The sequence below is a fragment of the Balaenoptera physalus genome, assembly GCF_965194825.1.
Source record: "Balaenoptera physalus genome assembly, chromosome: 14".
NCBI lineage: Eukaryota > Metazoa > Chordata > Mammalia > Artiodactyla > Balaenopteridae > Balaenoptera > Balaenoptera physalus.
In genome coordinates, this window is record NC_138893.1 from 84,604,726 (window position 1) to 84,625,041 (window position 20,316).

Here is a 20,316-nt window from a genome sequence, read left to right on the forward strand (position 1 = left end):
GTCATCACCCTGCGACCGCCTGCCCCGCGACGCGCCGGGTGCTGGCGCAGCCCTTCGCTCTCCCGGCCTCCCCCTCCCTGGTTCCGCGCTCTGGTTCCGCCATGGAATCCAACAAGGATGAAGCCGAGCGCTGTATTAGCATCGCCCTCAAGGCCATCCAGAGCAACCAGCCCGACCGGGCGCTCCGCTTCCTGGAGAAGGCGCAGCGGCTGTACCCGACGCCGCGAGTTCGCGGTGAGTGTGAGGTGCCGGAGACACGGAGGGGACATTAGAACTGATGGGGGGAATACGGGAACGGACCGACAGGAGCAGTTGGAGGAGGGGGAGGGGTGGCGAGGCGCGGCTACGCCTGCGCACTGAGACGCGCGGTGGCCGCCGGGAGGTGTAGTCTTTGGCTCCCACGCCTCTCCGGGATGCTGGACACCTGATGACAGGGGCGACAGCGACTTCAGATTTCCAGGTGCTTGCAGAACGCTCTGAGATTTGGAGTTCCCAAGAATGAGAGGCGCTGGCAGACGGGGCGAAAGAAACTTACGTGGAAGAGAAATCGAAACTACTTTTCCCAAGGGGCCTTTCGGTGGCCCAAGGGCAGTTGCCGGCCTGAAAATATTATAGTTCAGGAAAATAAAGATAACTCCTCTGAAGGAGAGAATGAGTTCTATAGAGGGAAAGAGGACTTCCGACCTTCGGACGGCCTGAAAAGGCATCTCCATATCTTCACTCCCTCGCACGTCTCCCGGCGAGGGCCGGGGACCACCCTCCCCAAACTAGAGCCTGCCTTTTTCACATTCCACACACCACCTTGGAGCGTCTGTCCTGAGACCGGGCTCTTCACTCCCTCCTGGAGACTCTTCTCCCGCTTGTGAGATTCAGAGCGATGGTCTTATCCTCCCCCACCCACCCTCGCCCCCAAGAGTCCATCAATGGCCGGCCATATGGACGGCTGGACAGCCACAGGCTGCTAAGCGGCCCTGGTCTGTTTCCAAACCAAAGAGGGAATAGTGAGGTTGTCTATACTACTGATCACCTCCCTCTACCCAGGAACCCTTTTTTTCTTTAACCTAAGTCTTCTTTGGAGTTTTTCTTCATACACGCTGGAGGGGAGAAAGAGGTTGTCCATTAAAGATACAGATTTTGCGCCTGCAGTTACCACTTAGTAAAGTGGCCTGTAGCAAGTACTCAGAAGACCTGGGTTCTCATCCTAACTGCTACCATGTGATCTTTCTGAGCTTGGGTTTCCTCAACTGGAAAATTAGAGGGTTGGCACAGATAATGTGAATAACAATCATACCCATAAGGCTTTTCAGTTTAGAGAGCTCTTTCAGTGCATTTTCTTTCTTGAGCCTGCCCTATCAGGGAGGCAGAGCAAAGATCATTATCTTTATTCTATAGATGAGGAAATAACCTCAGAGGCCAGGGAATTACCCAGGATTACATAGCTAGAAATTGCAAAGTTCTGTGACTCTCTACATGTTTAGTAAAGGAATGAAATGAAACTGAACAGCAGCAGTCAGCCTTCTAACCCTTCTTGCCTGCGTTATGAAATTGAGAAAGGGTAATAGTGGTGGAAGAGGCAGCCTGGAATGCCTGAATTTTTCTCCCTCCTCATTCTGCGGGTTGATCTTTGGCCTGTTTGCCTTAGAGAGAGTTTCAGTCTGTATTTTCCAGGACTCCTGAGGTAACCTGCTCAAGGAACTTTTCTGTGAAATCACACTCTGTAAAAGGGGAGCCCTCTATATGGGGGGGGGGGAGGGCTTCCAGCTCTCAGCGTCTGTCTGACTCTGATACTTAAAGGGTTCAGAAACAGGCAGCCAAGAAAGGATGGTAACAACATGGCCTGTGGAGCTCTTCTGTCAGCAAGCCCCCTGGTCCAGTTCAGGTGCTTGGATGGGTGTCCTTCCTGGGGCACAAGTACTGGAATTTGCTCAGGCAGAAGAGTGACCTGCTGCATATTTGTCATATTCATGTTATTCTGAAAAGAGTATATGGCTCGTGATTCTCTGTGAACTTCACCTTGTGCCATCTGCAGCCCTGCACTGAGCTGACAAGGATGTGGGGGTAATTTGGGCTTGAGATGGGGAAACCTTGGTTAAAAAATATTAGGTAGTTGTCTACACTTGATGTTTAAAGTTTGAACTCATTCCGGATACGTATTTAATGCAAAGACTTCTTTCTTTTGTTTCATTTATAAAGTCTCTGCTTGTTGCTAAGTGGTAATAAGATTGGTAAGACATGATTGTTCACCTTAAGGAGCTTCCGATCTAGTGAAGGAGACAGAGTTACAGAAAACATAATATTGCAAACCATAAAACAAGAGCTGTGATTAAACAAAAATTAAGCACAGTGTTAGATGCTGAGAACTTAAAGATGGATGTGAAAAATCCAGTCCCTTTCCTCCATGAGTTCAGTCTGCTGAGGTGGAGATGAGGGGGGGGGTGCGGCGTGGAGGATGAACTATAAGCAGTATCATGACAGGGACATAAAAATAATTGTAGATCACAGCGAGGGAAGGCTTCAGGGAGTAGAATGGGAGGCCGCATTTGAACTGCACTTTGGAGGAAGGTAGGAGACTTGAGAAGGGCATACGGGGGAAAAAGACATGGAGGCTGGAAGTTGTAAGAGGTGTGGGGGAAGGAATTGAGTTTAACAAGATGTGGAGGCTGTGGAGGTAGTAATTTGAGTGTACAGAGGACTATGGTTGGAAAATAGGATGGAGCCAGATGGTGGGAATTCTTTCCTGCCATGCCAGGATATTTTCACTTTATTCTGTAGTTAATGGAAAAACTACTGAAGTTTTTGATAGCAGGAGGAAGATAAGGGTACTGTTCTTAAAAAGAGAACAGCATGAAGATCCCACATGCCACAGAGCAACTAAGCCGTGCACCACGACCACTGAGCCTGTGCTCTAGAGCCTGCGAGCCACAACTCCTGAGCCTGCGAGCCACAACTCCTGAGCCTGCGTGCCCCAACTACTGAAGCCCGTGTGCCTAGAGCCCGTGCTCCGCAACAAGAGAAGCCACGACAATGAGACGCCCGCGTGCTGCAACAAAGAGTAGCCCCCGCTCACCGCAACTAGAAAAGCCCACACACAGCAACAAAGACCCAACACAGCCAAAAATAAAAAACAAACAAATAAATAAATTTATTTTTTAAAAAAATAGAAAACAGCATAAAGGGTTAATGAGAGGGAAGAGAGACTCAAGGCAGAAACCTGTTGGGAGACACTTGCCTTGAGTGGGTTAGGAGTTATGAGGGCCTGAGATAAGGCAGCATGGATCAGGATAAAGTCACTGGAGGAAAGGTACTGAGCCTTCTGTGAGAGAAGGATGCTGAGGAGAAATGGGGACTCAGAATTCAAGCATGTGTGACCAGGAAGAAACCAAGGCTGAAGAGCATGGGTGGGAAGAGATGGGCAGAGTGCAAGGTGCCTGTGGGATGTTCCAAAGAAGCTGTCAGCTTGGAGCTCAGGAGAGAGCTCCCGATTCCTGCTGAAAGTCTGCTGTCATCAGTTGGTTGGAGCCCATTGGAGTTGTGCCTGGCTGAGGTAACTGTGGGAAAGTGTGAAACGTGTAGCAGAGGCTGCTGCAGGCACAACCATCGCCACATCTGCCCTTAGGCAATAGGCAGAGACAGAGGAAGCAGGAGAGTGAGCTAGAGCAACAGCAGGAAGAGGCAGTCCCAGGAGAGGGCAGTGGCCAGGTAGCCATGGAGCCATGTGTCAGGGAGGCTGTGAGCAGCACTGTCGGTTGCTGCAGAGGCCGCGTGGGAAAAGGGCAGGTCGAGAAATGAAAGGGAAAGGCGCGAGAGCATGGGTGGAAGCTTGGCCTTGGAGAAGTGGAAGGACAGACGGAGGGCTGGGGTGAGAGGAGGCTCAGAGGAACCTCGAAGGGCCAAGGGACCTCACAGTGAAAGGATGTGAGGGGACTTGAAACTCTGCCTTAGGAGGTGGGATGGGGAGGCACCGAGGGCTGGACAGATGTAGCGGGGCCCTGAGCTGGGAAGTCACAGGGCAGGGGGCCAGTCTGTCCCTTTCTGAGAGTTTCTGTCCAGCTCCTGCAGCCTGGTAGCCCTTGGCTTCACTGCAGGCTTAGCGACAATGATGGAAGGCACTGTGTTTTCCAGGGAGCTGATGAGAACATCTGCAGGCCTCAGTTTCCCCAGTGTACAAAGTGAGGGTTAGCCATGGAGGACAGCTCAGCTGCCTCAGATTCTGTGGAAGCACCTGGCACAGAGACTGACACAGTTCAGAATGAGTAGCTGGTAATATTGTGATCTGGGCTGATGAACTGGCCAGCCACGGGAACAGGCTGGCCAGGGAGGTGAGGGAACCCAAGGTGGGGCGCTGGGGAACTCAGGGCTTCGGAAGGTAAAGTCTCAGCACTCAGCAGGCTTTGGACCTAGTTGTAACCGTGAGATGTCAGGCCGTCCCAGACTCCAGGTCCATGCCAAAGGCTGCCCAAGATTCTATGCAATGGCTGGCTCTGGGGTCCAGGCTAAGTCAGGAAGGCCAGCGCACGGGAGAAGGGAGGATTGGTAGCTGAGAGAGTTTGGCATTCAGGGTCCAGGAATGAGGGATGTACCAGGGCTGGCAAGGTCCAGGGTGGGGCTGTCTATTGAAGGACTGAGCGCACCCCCCATTGTGTGATCAGTCCTTCCATTTACCTTATTTCATGGAATCTTACTTACCCCCTGAACAACTCTGTGAGGGCAGGGACTGTGTCTTCACTGAGGAATTAGATAACTTGACAAGGCCACATGGCTAATTAGCAAAGGCCCCAGACTGTCCAGCCCCACTCCCAGGCTCCTTCCCTAATCCAGCGTACCTCTCCTCACTTAGCTTGGGCACTGCAGGTACATAGAGACACCTGGAGATGAAGTTACAGTAACACATGACACAGTGTTTGCTGGGCATTGTGCTCAGTCCTTTGTAAGCATTCACTCATTTACTGATTTACTCTTTCAAGTTTCTTGAGGGAGATACAATTTTACATGGAGAAGCTAAGTTAACTTGTCCAAGGTGACTCTGCTAGCAAGTGGCAGGCCAGGTTTGAAGCCGGGCAGTCTGACTCTCCAGTCTGGGTTTGAGGAGGGGCCTCCCCTAGTAGCTTTGGCCGTAGAAATGCTCTCACATCTACCTGAGCTGCTACTGCCCCCACCCCAGCTTTGGTCTCTTCCACCAATTTCCCTTCTTTTTAAATGTCTGCCAGCTTTACTGGGAAGGGGCAGAGTCAGGATTTGAACCCAATCATGTCTGTCTAACTCCATCGCCACATTAAACTATTCTATCTCCTACTCTTTTGTTACTTTGCCTATCAGCCACTGTGCCATGAGGGATGTAACAGTGAGACAGGATGAGGCGGCCACATTCGGGGCCTAGCAGAGGGGATGTCCAGGCCACAAGAGAGACTTAATTGTCAACACCAGAAATCTTGAATTGCCACCTCAAACAGGAACGTTCTGTGTGACCCAGAGCACATCCATTCCCCTTTGGGCTCTCTTTTTGCAGTGTAGGGAAATTAGAGGGGCTGATTCCATGTAACTGCCTAAAAAGCTTCCAGAGTCTTCCCTGAAAGGTACTGGAGAGAGTCCATCCCATCTCCTGGCTGATGCTCCTGTGCATCTACAGCAACTGAATGGCTGGTCATGTTGTCCTTAGGGCATCAGCCTGGACCACTGGGGCTTCCAGAGAAATCGAAATAAACAGCTTCTTTAAAAGCCCTAGGAAACCAGCAAACCAGCTCCTGCCTCAGTGCCATCTTGATCAGCGTCGCTTTACCTGTTGGTTTCTTCCTTTGCCATTTCCTTGGTGCCTGGCATAGACCTGGAGCCTGGTACGGCCTGATGTCTCACGGTTACAACTGGGTCCAAAGCCTGCTGGGTGCTGAGACTTTGCCTTCCTAAGACTTGCAGCTCCCCAGCGCCCACACCTTGGGTCCCCTCACCTCCCTGGCGAGCCAGTTCATCAGCCCAGGTCACAGTATTAGCAGCCCCTCATTTCGAACTTTTACTCTATGTCAGTCTTTGTGCCAGGTGCTTATACACATCTCATTTCATCCTTATCTACTGTGAGGAAAGCGAGATTCCGAGCAATTTCACAGATCAGCCAGGGTCAGAGTGTTAGGAAGTGGCTGACCTGAGATTTGAAACCTGGGTCTTTGTGAATGAACTTCTCTCTTGGAACAGCTGTGCTGGAAGGGGCTCCCCCTGCCAGGCTCCTGTGGTCTGGGATAGCAACGTAGTCAAGAGCGTGGTTTCAGGAGCTGGACATGCTGGAATTTAAGTGCTGCTACTCATCTCGTATAGCCACAGGCAAGGTGATCAAACGCAGCTCCTTCCTTACAACAGGGATGGCAGTAATAAGACCCAGCTCTAAAGTCACTATCAAGGTTAAATGGGCGAATACACGTAGAGCACCGTGTCCAGGCCTGCTGACTCATAGTCATCACTCTCTCCTCTCTGAGCGCCTTCTCAGGCTTTGCTACAGGAGCCTCTCCACCCCATCATGCAGGGCGGGCTCACCTGTCAGCCTCTGTGTTTGGATGTCCCAGCTGCTGACTCAGTGAGAACACGTGAATTTACTGCAGTTCACGGGCAGCGGTGGCTCAGGACACAGTGGTCCACTTGAGCCCCAGTGCTCTGCTCTCAGCGAGCCCTGCTCCAGGCTTTGGGTGAGACCCGCACGCGTCGCAGTAGGGAGTGTCTGACACCCAGCACGGTGCCTGGAGCCCCGCAAGCACCTGGCACATTGGAAGGAAGCTGATGACCATCCCGGCTGTGCTGCCACCCTTGCTCTGCACAGAGGTGTCCTGGGTCCCTGCAGTGGTCCAGATGCCTGGTTCCCCAGGGCGCTGTACCCCAGGCGTGACTAGGGGGCTCACAGCTGGTTATGTGCCTGTAATAAATGGGCACAGGGGACTCCTGCCAGAGATATGGGCCTTTCCTCATTGAGTCGGCAGGCACCAAGGACTTGGGTTTGAATAACTGTGACCCTCTCTGAGGGTGACAGCTAAGGCCCTGTATAGACTATGAACATTGAAGTAGGACATTTGATGTGGCCAGCCATTTGGAAAAGGTAAACAGTAGCAAGCAGTGAGCACAGCCGATGTTAGTCCTGAGTCTCACACCACCCCTGGCCCTCTGGGGCAGAATCAGTGCCCCCCCATTCCTCTCCATGGCTAAGGGAGAGGAAGCCTTCTCCAGGAAGCCTTCCGACCAATCCCAGCTGACTCAGATGGTCCTGCTAAGTGGAATCCCCATTACAGAGTACTTTGCCCATCTTCTCACTCAACGAAGGGTGGCTATTAAACACATTACTTGGGGATTTTATTTATTTATTTATTTATTTATTTTTGGCTGTGTTGAGTCTTCATTGCTTCACGCGGGCTTTCTCTAGTTTCGGCGAGCGGGGGCCACTCTTTGTTGCCATGTGCAGGCTTCTCCTTGCGGTGGCTTCTCTTGTTGCAGAGCACAGGCTCTAGGCGCGGGCCTCAGTAGTTGTGGCGTGCAGGCTCAGTAGTTGTGGCTCACGGGCTTAGTTGCTCCGCAGCATGTGGGATCTTCCCGGACCAGGCATCGAACCTGTGTCCCCTGCATTGGCAGGCGGATTCTTAACCACTGCACCACCAGGGAAGTCCACTTTGGGATTTTAAAAACCTAAAGCGTTAATGGTTTATTTTTGTGCTGAGTTTAAAAATGATCTATACCCTAAGAACTGTGGATCCTAAGAGAGCAGGCAACTATCCCGTTAGCCCTCCACAGGCCCAAGTCAGGGAAGGAGCGAGCTTCGTTGGGAAAAAGACTGGGTGGGATGTGGGGGTCCCGGGATCTCCCAGGGCCAGGCAGTCCCTCAGCCATTGCACATGGCCTTGCTGGAGGAGGAGCCCTGAATAGTTTCCTTGCTTTTGCACAGCCCTGATCAAGTCCCTCAACCAGAAACCACAGTCGGCCGGCGACCAACCGCAACCCGCCGAGGCAACCCAGGAGACCCATAGGAAAGCAGGTGGGGCCGGCGCCCCCTCGGCCAACGGTGAAGCCGGAGGAGGAGAGAGCACCAAAGGCTACACTGCGGAACAAGTAGCGGCTGTGAAAAGGTAGAGGGCTGGGCGGGCGGGCAGGGGCCAGAGCCTGGTGTGTTGGGACATTTTCAACTCTAGAGAAGGCTTCCTGCAGCCTGTCATCCACCTCACCTGGGAGGGTCTTAAGGCTGGAGGAGGTTCAAGAAGCCGAGCTCACCAGGCCCTCTCCTTGTTTCCCACGAGGCTCTGGAGTGCCGGCCTCAGGGCTCCACTGTTCCTCCCACCAAGACAGCCCACAGCAGAGGCTGGAAAAGCTGACGCTGCTGGCTTCCTCTGCCACTGGCCAGCAGGTCCTGGGCCTCTTTACACAGCCCTGTTTGTCAGAGATGAGGCCTGGTCTCCCCTCCAGATACTCCCCCAACCCACACTCCTGCCCCCAGCAAAGGCCCTTTCGGATCAGAGCCTGTGTGGGGTAGAGTGGAGACGGGAGACGGTTATCCCTCCAAGGCTTGGGCCGACCCTGCACAGAGCAGCTCGCTACCAGGCTGAGACGGTCCAGCCAAGGCTTCTCAGCAGTAGCTACTCCTGCTCCCCTTTCTCCTGAGGCCTCCCTACCAGCTGGCCTCAGGAATCCCTCTGCAGTCATTCCCACATGGGCCTGGGTGCTAGTGAAGACATTGGCAAGCTTCAGGCCTGGGGTTCAGCCTCTGTGTGACCCAGCGTGACTATAGTTTGCCATAAAAGCATTTGCCAAATTTACGTCTTTCTGACCAGACAGGATTTTGACCAGACAAGCCCATGGGTTATAAACAATAGAAACTGATTGTGGGCCAAGAGTCAGGGGTTCTCCAGGGACCCCAGGAATAAGAATCAGTGGAAGAGAAACAGCGTCTCTTCAGGGCCCTGTGATGGGGTGAACAGACACCTGCCGTGTCTGGCCTCTCTGTTACCCCCTCAGACTCGGATAGCCAGGAGAGTAGAGCTGGCAGAGCCTGGAACACACCTGCCCTTGGGCAGAGGCCCCTGATTGACGGACACCGACAGTCCTTCTGTGGTTGCCTGCAGTGAGGGTGCTGTTAGCTCAGGGAAATGGTTCCTGGCCTGGCAGAAACAGCGACTGCCCCCTCTTGAATCCTGAGTGTATTCTTGCTGTCTCTACTGGGCCTGTCCTGCTGGTCCCCAAGCCTGCTCAGCTGTGCACCCACACTGCTCTTTCCTCGCCCGCCACACCTCCCCGCCTGGGCCCACGTAGAGGTCCCCCACCAAGCTCCTCTCCCTTGTCTAGGGTCAAGCAATGTAAAGATTACTACGAGATCCTGGGGGTGAGCAGAGGGGCCTCAGATGAGGACCTGAAGAAGGCCTACCGCAGACTGGCCCTCAAGTTCCACCCTGACAAGAACCGCGCGCCTGGTGCCACTGAAGCTTTCAAAGGTGAGCCGGCCCTGGTTCCCTAGTGTTTGGCTGTTTTGATCGCCTGTCCTTGGGAGGGAGGGAGGGAGGGAAGGAGGGAGGGAGGGAAAAGGGGCTTTTCCAGGAAATGGCCTTGGGAAGTGGCTCAAGTCCTCCCAGCTCAGGAGCTGCTTCTTGGGAAGAAGGTCCTAGTAGCCACCTCCAGCCACATGGTCTGTCAGAGCACAGATGGCGCCACTCCTCTCTCTCCTTGCCCCTCACTCCCCGGGGGTTACAGGAGGGGAGCTGAGGCAAGAGAGGACCGGTGGCTTCTCCAAGGTCACATGGTGGTTGAGGGGCAGAAGCAGGCCTCCTGACTCACCCATGTTCACTTCCTCATCCTGGGATCTTGGTAATAGTTTCCCTGTGCTGAGAAACTGGGTGGCCCTGAGTCAGAGTTTGGTGGCCTCCTCAGCACCAGCAGCCGTGGCCAACCCACCCTGGCCTCTTTATACACACCCCCTGTCCCTCTCACACCACACGCAGCCTAGGGCCTGCCCTGGGGGGATGTGAAAGTCTCTCTGGCCTCAGGGTCTGTTGGTTCTGGGGTGGGTGCTTCAGTTCTGGCTGAAATGATAAGCTGCCCTTTAATCATTTATATTTTCACTGAACAAATCAGGCACACTTGCCGGTTCTGTGCCAGCACTGAGTTGCTGGGCGCTGCAGTTCCACAGACATCTCTTCTCTCACACCCACCTTGTCCTCAGTGGAACCTTCAGGATCTTAGGCTCACTCCCTCTGGGGGATGGCATGGTGACTAGCCCTGTCTGGCCCAAGCAGGGTGCTGTGCAGTACGGGGGCTGGGACCACAGCCAGTGGGGAGTCTGCGGCAGAGCAGACCCCAAGACCCAGTGTGCCGTCTCACAGCACTGCCCCAGGTGCTCCATTCCAGGCTGCTTGGGGTTGGTCCCCAGTGAGGCAGTCTGCAGGCATCTTCCCTCTGCTGGTCCGCCAGCCCCAGGGGAAGAAGGAGAATGGGACTGGGGAGGCAGGGTAGCTGTGGTTCATGTTTCTCCAGCCCTGACCTCTGCCTGCAGCCCTGCCCCGACAGGCACTGAGAGACCACACCTGGCCTCGGGGCCCTGTCACAATGGGAGCAGGAGGAGCATTCTCCTTATTCTCAGGGGTTGCAGGTTGTGAAGAGATGCAGCTTTGACCTACTCCTTTGAGAGAGTGGGCCGCTGGAGAAGGAGCAAGAGACGAAGGAGGGCTCGGAGCTGGGGCCTTCGGGGCACAGGCCTCCCACCTGGGGAGCTCTAATGGGGAGGCCGCAGGGCTGTGCCAAGGAAGAGCGGCTGGGACCTGGACCCCAGGGAAGACAGGGCTCGCCATGCCACACCGCCAGCAGTGGTGATCCGGGGGACGTGGCCCCTCCTGGGAGTTCCTGCTGCTCTCCAGTTTACAACAGCACATCACGTGTTTGTTCAGCCCTCATGTCGTGCTATGACTTCAAGATTACATACCCTCCAGAAAGGGATGCCCCATCCCACTGGACACCTCAGGAGAGAGCGATGAGGTAGGGGCATTTTGGTGGTTTTCATAAAGTCAGAGAGCAGACTTGAAGCAAGACACACCTGGGTTTGATTCCTGGTTCTGCAGCATCAGACGTGTGTGAGCTGACACTTCAGCTCTCTGAGCCTCAGTTTTCTCATTGGTAAAATGGCGATGGGTTGTTAGGAGTAAGAAAGATAATGCCCATAAAAGGGCCTGGCGTGTAGAAAAAATCGGACCGTCATCGCGAGGTGGAGAGTAAGGAGCCTGAGCATTAATCCTCCACCCAGCCCAGGATGCCCGCATTCACTTAGAGGTACTCCTGCATGTCCCCCACCCGCCCCCTCTTGCTCAACAGCCAGACTTCCCGCTGGCCCCTAGGACTCCTGCTTCCTAGAGCACCACTTGAGTACCTGAAGGAAGTGAGCGCTTGACCGCCATTGGCGCCTCCAGCTGCACCCCCAGCATCCTCGGGCCTGACCGTTCTACCTTCCTTCTAGCCATTGGCACAGCATACGCGGTACTTAGCAACCCAGAGAAAAGGAAGCAGTATGACCAGTTCGGCGATGACAAGAACCAGGCAGCCCGGCACGGCCATGGGCACGGGGACTTCCACCGCGGCTTTGAAGCCGACATCTCCCCTGAAGACCTCTTCAACATGTTCTTTGGAGGTGGCTTCCCGTCTAGTAAGTGCCCCCGCTGTCCCCACAGCCAGGCCTCCCTGGTGGTGATGGTGGGAGACTGGATGCCAGCCTCTCCTGTTCCCAGCAGCCCCACCCCTGACTCAGTCCCTCTGACCCCCCAGGTAACGTCCATGTCTATAGCAACGGCCGCATGCGCTACACGTACCATCAAAGGCAGGACCGCAGGGAGAACCAGGGTGATGTGAGTGAGGAGAGCGCTGGGGAAGGGACGGGGAGGGTGCCCGGTGCCACCCGAGGGGATGGGGCCTGGGCTGGGGAGTGATACCCCTCGCTGACATTCTGCGGCAGCAGTGCCCCCAGAACTTCAGCCGGGAAGCCATCTTGGTCCCCCCGTGCCATCCCGCTGAGGGACACCAGAGGGAGCCATACTGCCCAGCACCCACAGCCAGAGTTGGGGTTTCATGGCCTCTGCTGGGGAATGTAATGCAGAAATTTCTCTACCTGCAGGCAGGTTCCAGTGTGAATGGCCTTTGTGAGGTCCATTTGTTCTTTTGGGTTTTTTTCCTTTTTTTAAGATTTAATTTTATTTATTTTTGGCTGCATTGGGTCTTTGTTGCTGTGCGCGGGCTTTCTCTAGTTGCGGCGAGCGGGGGCTACTCTTAGTTGCGGTGCACGGGCTTCTCATTGCGGTGGCTTCTCTTGTTGCGGAGCACGGGCTCTAGGTGCGCAGGCTTCAGTAGTTGTGGCTCGCGGGCTCTAGAGCGCAGGCTCAGTAGTTGTGGCGCACGGGCTTAGCTGCTCCGCGGCATGTGGGATCTTCCTGGACCAGGGCGTGAACCCGTGTTCCCTGCATTGGCAGGCGGATTGTTAACCACTGCACCACCGGGGAAGTCCCGGTCAATTTGGTAAATCCAAAGTGACATTTTCCAAGCAACGGAAAGTTAAACTTAACGATAGAATTGTAAAGGATGACAACATAGGGCTGGCTCTTCTTGCTTCTTTTCAGCACTCTTTAAAAATGTATACAGGGACTTCCCTGGTGGCGCAGTGGTTAAGAATCCGCCTGCCAGTGCAGGGGACACGGCTTCGATCTCTGGTCCAGGAAGATCCCACATGCCGTGGAGCAACTAAGCCCGTGCACCACAATTACTGAGCCTGTGCTCTAGAGCCCGTGAGCCACACCTACTGAAGCCCACGTGCCTAGAGCCCATGCTCTGCAACAAGAGAAGCCACCGCAATGAGAAGCCTATGCAGCGCAACAAAGAGTAACCCCTGCTCGCCACAACTAGAAAAAGCCCGTGCCCAGCAACGAAGACCCAACGCAGCCAATAAATAAATGAATGAATGAATAAATAAATAAATAAATAAATAACAGCAAAGAGTAGCCCCTGCTCGCCACAACTAGAAAAAGCCCGTGCCCAGCAACGAAGACCCAACGCAGCCAGTAAATAAATAAATAAATAAATTTTATTAGAAAAAAAGTATATAAAAGCTGTAACAAGACAGTGCATCAAACATTTTGAATGCCACAGATTATAAGACCAGCTGGCTGACTAAAATTAAAGCAGTTAGCTAAGATTAAAATACTGCGGACAGTTGCAGAATATTTAAAATTACGCCAGGCAGAGGGGTTCTCTTTTGCTCTGATAATGTGGCCTTCTGTTTTTATCCATGTTTTAAACTTTTATTTTGTGTGTATTTAACATACAGAAGAGTTTTTTAAATCACAGATTATCACACAGTGAACAAATTTTTTTATTTATAATTTCTTAACTGGCAGCTTTTAAATTGTTAATATAGTCATATGGTTCAGAATTCAGAAGGGTGTATATAGGGAAGGTCTCTCTCCAGCCCTGCCTCCCAAGTGTCTGGAGGCAGACGCTTTTGCTCACTTTTTTTTTGGTATTCTCTCACAAGTAAATACGTATACCCACCTCCTACCCCAGCGTGTAACCCCAGTTGCTGCTTTGTTTTTATCTGGGGAAACTGGCAGGTAGAGGAGTTCTGTATTTTGGGGACCCGTGGGAGGGAAGGGGAGGGAGCGGCGTCATGGCCTATCTGCATGGCAGCTGGCTGCCATCCGGACTCCATTGTGCTGGGGGAGCTGGTGGCGTTTGCTGCCAGCGTCGCCCCCCGCCCAGGTCCGGCTTGGGTGACCGTTGGCTCTTCCCTGCAGGGTGGGCTGGGGGTGTTTGTCCAGCTGATGCCCATCCTCATCCTGATCCTCGTGTCAGCTCTCAGCCAGCTCATGGTTTCCAGTCCACCCTACAGTCTCAGCCTGAGACCGTGAGTACCTGCAGCTGGGGTGAGGCCGGGATGCTGGGTAGACGGGGGCCTTTGAGTCTCAGCCCCCATCAGGGGCCTTCCTTCCCGTCCTCATCCAGCGGGTTCTTGATCAAAATGCAGAAAGCTGCTTAGAATCCAGACTTTCCCTGTGAAGCTGAGGTTCTTGATCTTTTAAGCATCATAGTCCCCTAAGAAAATGCAATGAAACCTGCAGATCTTTCCCCTAGAACACTGCACAGACACCTGGTTTGCATATGATTTCACAGGCTGCATGACACTCTCCCCATCTTACCTGCTGGCCTTGAAATAAGAACCTCTTCTCTTCCATTCTGGTTGAGGGCCCTGGGGCCATGGGAAGAACAGGGGCTATAGAGTCAGAGCAAGGGTGGTTTTGAATCCCAGCTCCTCTACTAACTAAGCATCTATGTGACCCTGGAGTAGTTACATAACTTCTCTGAGCCCTGGTTTCCTCATTTATAAAATGGGAATAATAATAACATCTACCTGCTTATGAAAAATGAGTAATACACATAGAATGCCAGGCTCATTAGAAATTCTTGACAACATTTGTTGAATGACTACATGGTCTCAACCACCGATAGTGAACTTGGGCAAGTTATTTGCCCTTTTAAAGCGTCAGCTCCCCTCATTTATTTCCAGCACCTGGCCCAGGATCGGGTGCTCAGCTTCTTTTGCTGGAAGCCCTCTGCTCCCATCTAGTGGCCCGGCTCTGCCTGGGAGCCTGACAGGATCCCTCTCAGCCAGCAGGGAGCAGAGTCGGTCCACTGGACCCACACCAGCCGGCACAGGCGCTCTGTGGCCCTTTGCCAGCCTTTTTCTCTGCAGCCCGAGAGCTGAGAGGCAAGAATGGGCAGGCAGGGGCTGTCCTCACCAGAGCACTAACTCCTGTCTGCATGTTGAGGCTCTTCCCTGAGCCTGCAGAGCCTGCAGTTGGAGCTGGAAGATAGAATCCAAGAGCTGGAAGGATACAACTCCTTGGAATCCTTCCTGTCATTTTGTTCCTAAGACTCTTCACTCTATACTGGGAGCTCCTGGATACACAGGCAGGCCCTTAGCAACGACTGGCTTAGGGGATGAATGAGGGAATGGAGGCACAGGGAGCTCAGGTCACACAGCTCGGTAGAGGTGGAGCCTCTGCTCGCTCCGGGTTCCCTCCTTCCCTGACCAGGCCCTCCCAGAGAGGGGCTTCTCCGCAGAAGCCCTGGCAGCAGTGTGGTAATCAGAGAGCCTGAGGAAGGCCTTGCCGTAGTCTGTGCCACTCATACGGGAGGGACCCCCTGCCTTTTCTCCGCACCCTCATTTGGGTTGCGTGGAGTTCCTGCTCTAGTTTGGGAAGGAAGCAGCTGCTCCTGTGGCCTGTGTGACACCTCCTGTTGGGAGCCCCAGTCATCCCTAGAGCTGCCCTGGGCCTGGGGACCCAAGCCCACTTTGTGCCTCGTCTGTTTCTGGCCAGATCGGTGGGCCACGTCCACAGGCGAGTCACCGACCACCTGAACGTCGTTTACTACGTGGCAGACACGTTCTCTGAGGAGTACACGGGCTCCAGCCTCAAAATGGTTGAACGGAACGTGGAAGACGATTATATTGCCAATCTCCGAAACAACTGTTGGAAGGAGAAGCAGCAAAGTGAGTGTGTGAGTGTGTGTGTGTGTGTGTGTGTGTGTGTGTGTGTGTGTGTGTGTGTGTGTTGGGGGCACAAAGCTTGAGAGCAGGGAAGGAAAAAGCCCTGCTCCCCCAGTGATCTGTGGGCCCAGCACCTGGCACCGCCCTGCGCCAGCCACATCCTAGCCAAGAACCGGCCTCCACCCCTGTGTTTCCCTGGGGCTGGGAGCCAGGAGCCACCTGGAGATGTCCTCCAGCTTCCCGTAAATCACTGCAATCAGCCTGTTGTTTGGCTGCCGCAGGTAAGTATGTAGAGAGAGATCGGGACATTTCTCCTCCCCACCCACTGACTGGGCATCTGGATCTATCCATGGGACCCTGGGGCCGTCTCACCAGAATAACAGGTTCTCTCTTTGGCTGGCCTCGCCTATACTCTATAGAAAGGGGCCTCTATTCTGCTCCCAAGGTGGGACCATATTTCCTCCTCCAGGGTCTACCCTAAGGGAAGCCAGCCCTGCCCCAGCTCCTGGGCCTGTAACTACCTTTCCCCTCCCGCACAGGCCAAGCAGGCATTGTAGCAGCCTTAGAGGTTGCCCTAACCCTGCCCCATTGCTTTGCAGAGGAAGGCTTGCTGTACCGGGCCCGCTACTTTGGCGACGCAGATATGTACCACAAAGCACAGAAGATGGGCACCCCGAGCTGTAACCGACTGTCAGAGGTGCAGGCCTCCCTGCATGGATAGTCCTGGGCCAGCCTGCCACCGAGGTCCAAGTATGAGCCAGGGCCTCCTCTGCCCTGCAACTCCTGGCAGCTCTGGTCTTGGTCATGAGGCAGAGGAGGGTGGGGGGAGGGAGGGAGGGAGCCTGTGATCGTGGCACAGTTTCCCTGTCCCCAGCCTGGCCTCCAGCCTGCAGAGTTGGGACAGCTCTGGGGTGTGCTGGGAAACTGAAGTCTTCAGTGCCCTTTAGTGCCCCTCCACAGCACCCTACCCTGCTCGCTGGCTCTGGAGCTGTGGGGTGCCCAAGGCTGCTGCTGAGGGCCACTCATGCCTCCTTGGTCTACTTCAGCCATCCAGTCCCCCATGGCCCTTTCCCAAGTGCAGCAGACTATTATCTGTGCCCTAGGACTTAGGCTGCCGAGTATTACTGAGCCCCTGAAAGCCCCCACACACTCCCCAGCTGACACCAGGATGAACCACGTGGGAACGGGTGGGCCAAGAGCCCTTCCTCTTCCCCTGTCCTTCCAGGCAGGAGGAAATGGAACAAGATGGTTGGGCAGCCAGACAGCGCCCAGGGGAGGGAGCCGACAGGCTGGGAGCAGGAGGGGCCCGTGCCCCCAGACTGGTCCTTGTCTGGTGGGGTCAGAGGCCTTCTCAACACCACTGCACCTGGAAGCCGCAGGCATCCGGCCCACCCAGGCATCTCACCTGTGGTCTGAGGAAGGGAACAGAAGGTCATGAGTTCAGGGTCGAACGAACAGAGAACCCTTAGCACAGAAGGAGTGGGGGAAAAAAGGTGCTGGTAGCAGGCTCCCTGCCTCCTTTACCCCTGTGTGTGGATAGCAGGCTCTGTTCCCAGCATTTGCCAGAGGGGACAGCTTGGACCAAGCCCAGAGGAGTGTGGGCAGAGCCGCTAATGGTTCTTTTTTGTGTTGGTTCGCTGCCCACCCCCTCCTCTGCCTGTGTCCCCTCAGCAGGGATCCAGCTACAGACTCTGCTTTGAGGCCGTTTGCTGGTGCCTCTGGGAGAGAGAAACAGACTGCAGGAGGGCGACGGGGCAGGGGCTGAGGTGGGCAGCGCCGGACAGGGCCGAGGAGTTGGCTTGTTAGTGTGGGCTGAGCTGGAGGCTCTGGGGCACGTAACTGCCAAGCTAACTGTTACCACTCTCCTCCCCAGACTATGAAATCCCTGGAGAATTTGTGGTGACATGCACTGAGCCAAGGTGACGAACTGTATATTTAAGGAAAGACAAAAAAAGAAAAAAAATTAAAATGGAATTGGAGGCCGGACGCTGCACAACTGCCCTCTCTCTCACCCAGTAAATGCAGAAAGCTGTTAGGACAGACAGGAAAACCTGCCATGGGGCTGCTTCCCTTCCTCCCAGGGCTGGCAGAGGCTCAGGCTCCACATCGGCTCTCTCCTAGGATACAGAAACCATGACAACGAAAGTAGAATGTAAAACTTGCAGCAAATGTCTGTAGGAAGGGCTGGGGGAGGGGGCACCCAACTGCCTTTCTTCCCCCCTCCCAGGAGCTACCACCAGTCACCTCAGTGGAGGTAATCAGAGGTGTTGGCCAAGGATAGAGAGGAGGAGGAAAGAGAATTCTCTGTAGAATGTAATTTATAGATGCGTGTATATGTATATATCTATTTATATGTAAATAACATATATAAAGATATATAGATATATAGAGATATAGTCTACTTTTTAAACTATGCAGGGATTTGGTTAAGTTGTTGAGTTGATTTCTTCCCTGTTTTAGAAAACAAGGCCTGTTTGGGGAAGGCAGCCTGGTCCTTCGAAGGCTAGACATTAGCCATAGCTGACAGCATGAGGAAAGTTGGGCCACAGCTTTTAACGTTCCCCTCAACCCCAGCCTGTTTTTGATGGCAGCAGTAATCATGATAGCATAAATCTGCAGAGAACTTGGAAGGTTGCCAGCGGTATGGTTAAACTGGAGAGGAGCAGGCTGCGGGGGAAGAAAGGACTCCTGGGGCCAGGTGCCAGGTCAGTATTGAGTCATGGTAGAGGCCCCAGATGGCCTGTGGGGATGAGACCACCCACCGCAAGTTTGGCCAGCTCAGGTGGGCGTTTTGTCCTGGTGCCCAGGAGCCCCCTGCCCCCCATGCCACTGAGAGCAGCAGTGTTGGAGAGGGGAACCAGGTTCTGCCTGACCACCTCCCCCCTTAGTCCCTATGTGAGTTTTGCCTTATAGGTGCCCCAGGGCACAGCCCCATTGTTGCTACTGGTTTTTCCTAAGTCATGTACCAAGGACTCCAGAAGGCTTTTCCTCCCAGAGTCAACCACGTGGGGCCCAGGACGCTGGGGCAGAAGCCGACTCCCGAAGAAAGTCCGTGACCGTGGGCGCCTCTGTCTCTACCCTCCATGGACATGATGCCACCCGGCCTTCTCTTGCATGTTGGATAAAGGATGCACCTGAACCAGAAGGGTTTTCTTATGGTCACCCTCAAATGAGGATTTTTCTCAAAACAGCAGTTGCTGCCAGGGGAAGAGAGGGAGGTTTTATTTATTCCCACAGTTTATACTGGGCCTTTTGGAATTACCGTTTTTCCCAAATTTTCCTCTGGTGGTGGGTGTGTCATTGAGCCTGCCATCCTCCAAAGCCTTACTACCCCAAGCTGCCAGCCAGGAGGGGATCACCACCCTCCCAGAGCTTCTCTTGGCTCTTTTTATAAAAGTCCCCCAACAAATAGGATTCTTGCTGGGAAAGGGAGCTTGGTTAAGGAGAAATGTCAAATACGATTTTTAAACAAGGTCCTGCCCTGTGATGAAGCACCCTCCCCCCCCCCCCGCCCCCGCCCAAAGAGATGCTCAGAACTGGATGTGGGTGAGAGCACACTGCCCGTGGTGGCCCTGGTGCTCAGCTCCCACCACCCCAACCCTCTGGTCTCAGTAGATGTCCCTAGACGGGCTGAGCCATGTGCAATAAGAACATAGATCCTAATGGATCCACTGAGAAGCTGTATTTCTTGAAATAGAATTCTGAAATTGTATATCTATAAATATATGTTTATTATGTGATTGGTTGGCCTTGGTGGGTGTGTGTTGAGCAAGGGGGTTGAGCTGCGTGGGGAGCAGGGCACAAGCACCTGTTGCTGCTGACACTGTCCAGCCCATACCACAAGGAGTTTTGGTGGCAAGCCTGAATGCCCCCTCGCCCCAGCTGACAGCCACTTCAGTCACAAGTGTTGTTCCAGGGCTGACTCCATCTCCGCAAAGGGTAAGAGGCTCAATTAGGCCAGGACCCTGGGGTCCCTGACACCAGTCCAGGGTGGGCAGCCCGGGCCACGATCACAGCCCCCACCTCCCCTTGGTCCTGCTCCCTCCCTTCCATCCCTCTGATTCCATCAGGCCTGCTGTGAGCCCAGCAGATTTCCCTCTCCCCAGCCCGGAGGAGCTCCAGCCCACCCTGGCCCAGAGCAAGGGAAAAGTTCTCCGAGTTTCTTTCAGTCTCTGGCTGCACAGCCTTCCCAGCCACCCTCCTCCCCCAGAGGGCTGGAGAAGTTCGAAATGTGGCAGCCCGAGTAGGGCTTTACGTGAATGGAGCAGCAGATCTGCCCGGGCCTCCCAGAGACAGGGCCCAGCAGCCCTGACTGGTGGCCCCAGGCCCCTCCTGCTGCCGCTCCAGCCAAAGACAGGCAGGCTGCCCGGTGGTGCCACTGCAGCCCGGGAGCTCATTGGCTGCCCCCACCCGGGTCACCGCGGCCTGCCCAGCCCGGTCTGCGAGCTGCCACTTGTTGGCTGCAGTTGGCAGGGGCGTTGCCAGCCGCCCCCATTAACCCACCCGAACCCCCTGCCCTCGGCTGTGTGGCTCCATGAGCCAAAAGGGGTGGGACAGATGCCCTCGACTGTTTGCTGCAAAAAAGAGCCTTTGACAAGCGTCCCCACCCACTGTCAGGTGGCAAAACAAGCGCCTAGTCCATCCAGGCTCCTGGGATCAGCCAGCTTATCTCCTTGTCCCAGGCTGCCCCCAGGTCTCGAGAAGGGAACTGCTCCAAGGGGCAAGGAACACACACCCCAGCCCGACTGTAACCTCATCCCTGCCCCGAGTTCCCCGGGCAGGGTCAC

The 20,316-nt window shown here is 54.4% G+C and overlaps 1 protein-coding gene across 5 annotated transcripts; it reads left to right on the forward strand.

The window, feature by feature from the left end:
* The first annotated feature begins 1 nt into the window (after position 1).
* DNAJB12 (DnaJ heat shock protein family (Hsp40) member B12) lies at positions 2–19,269 on the forward strand. 5 transcript variants are annotated; one of them, XM_082424554.1, is made up of 9 exons: positions 2–234; positions 7,910–8,090; positions 9,301–9,446; positions 11,456–11,641; positions 11,761–11,840; positions 13,776–13,885; positions 15,360–15,532; positions 16,129–16,279; positions 17,403–19,269. In XM_082424554.1, exons 1-8 carry the CDS (start codon positions 102–104, stop codon positions 16,248–16,250), a joined length of 1,131 nt encoding a protein of 376 aa, XP_082280680.1. In that variant the 5' UTR covers positions 2–101; the 3' UTR covers positions 16,251–16,279; positions 17,403–19,269. The 5 variants fall into 5 exon arrangements, with proteins under 5 accessions (XP_082280680.1, XP_082280682.1, XP_082280683.1 ...); XM_082424556.1 differs by having other exon boundaries at positions 18,488–19,269; XM_082424557.1 differs by having other exon boundaries at positions 18,525–19,269.
* The last annotated feature ends 1,047 nt before the right edge of the window (positions 19,270–20,316 follow it).

Excerpts from the sequence above, each read along its gene's own strand:
- DNAJB12 (XM_082424553.1), top strand. The coding sequence starts at position 102 with ATGGAATCCAACAAGGATGAAGCCGAGCGCTGTATTAGCATCGCCCTC. Across the intron at positions 11,642-11,760 it reads TGGAGGTGGCTTCCCGTCTA|GTAACGTCCATGTCTATAGC; the intron begins GTAAGTGCCCCC and ends CTGACCCCCCAG. Across the intron at positions 15,533-16,128 it reads TTGGAAGGAGAAGCAGCAAA|AGGAAGGCTTGCTGTACCGG; the intron begins GTGAGTGTGTGA and ends ATTGCTTTGCAG.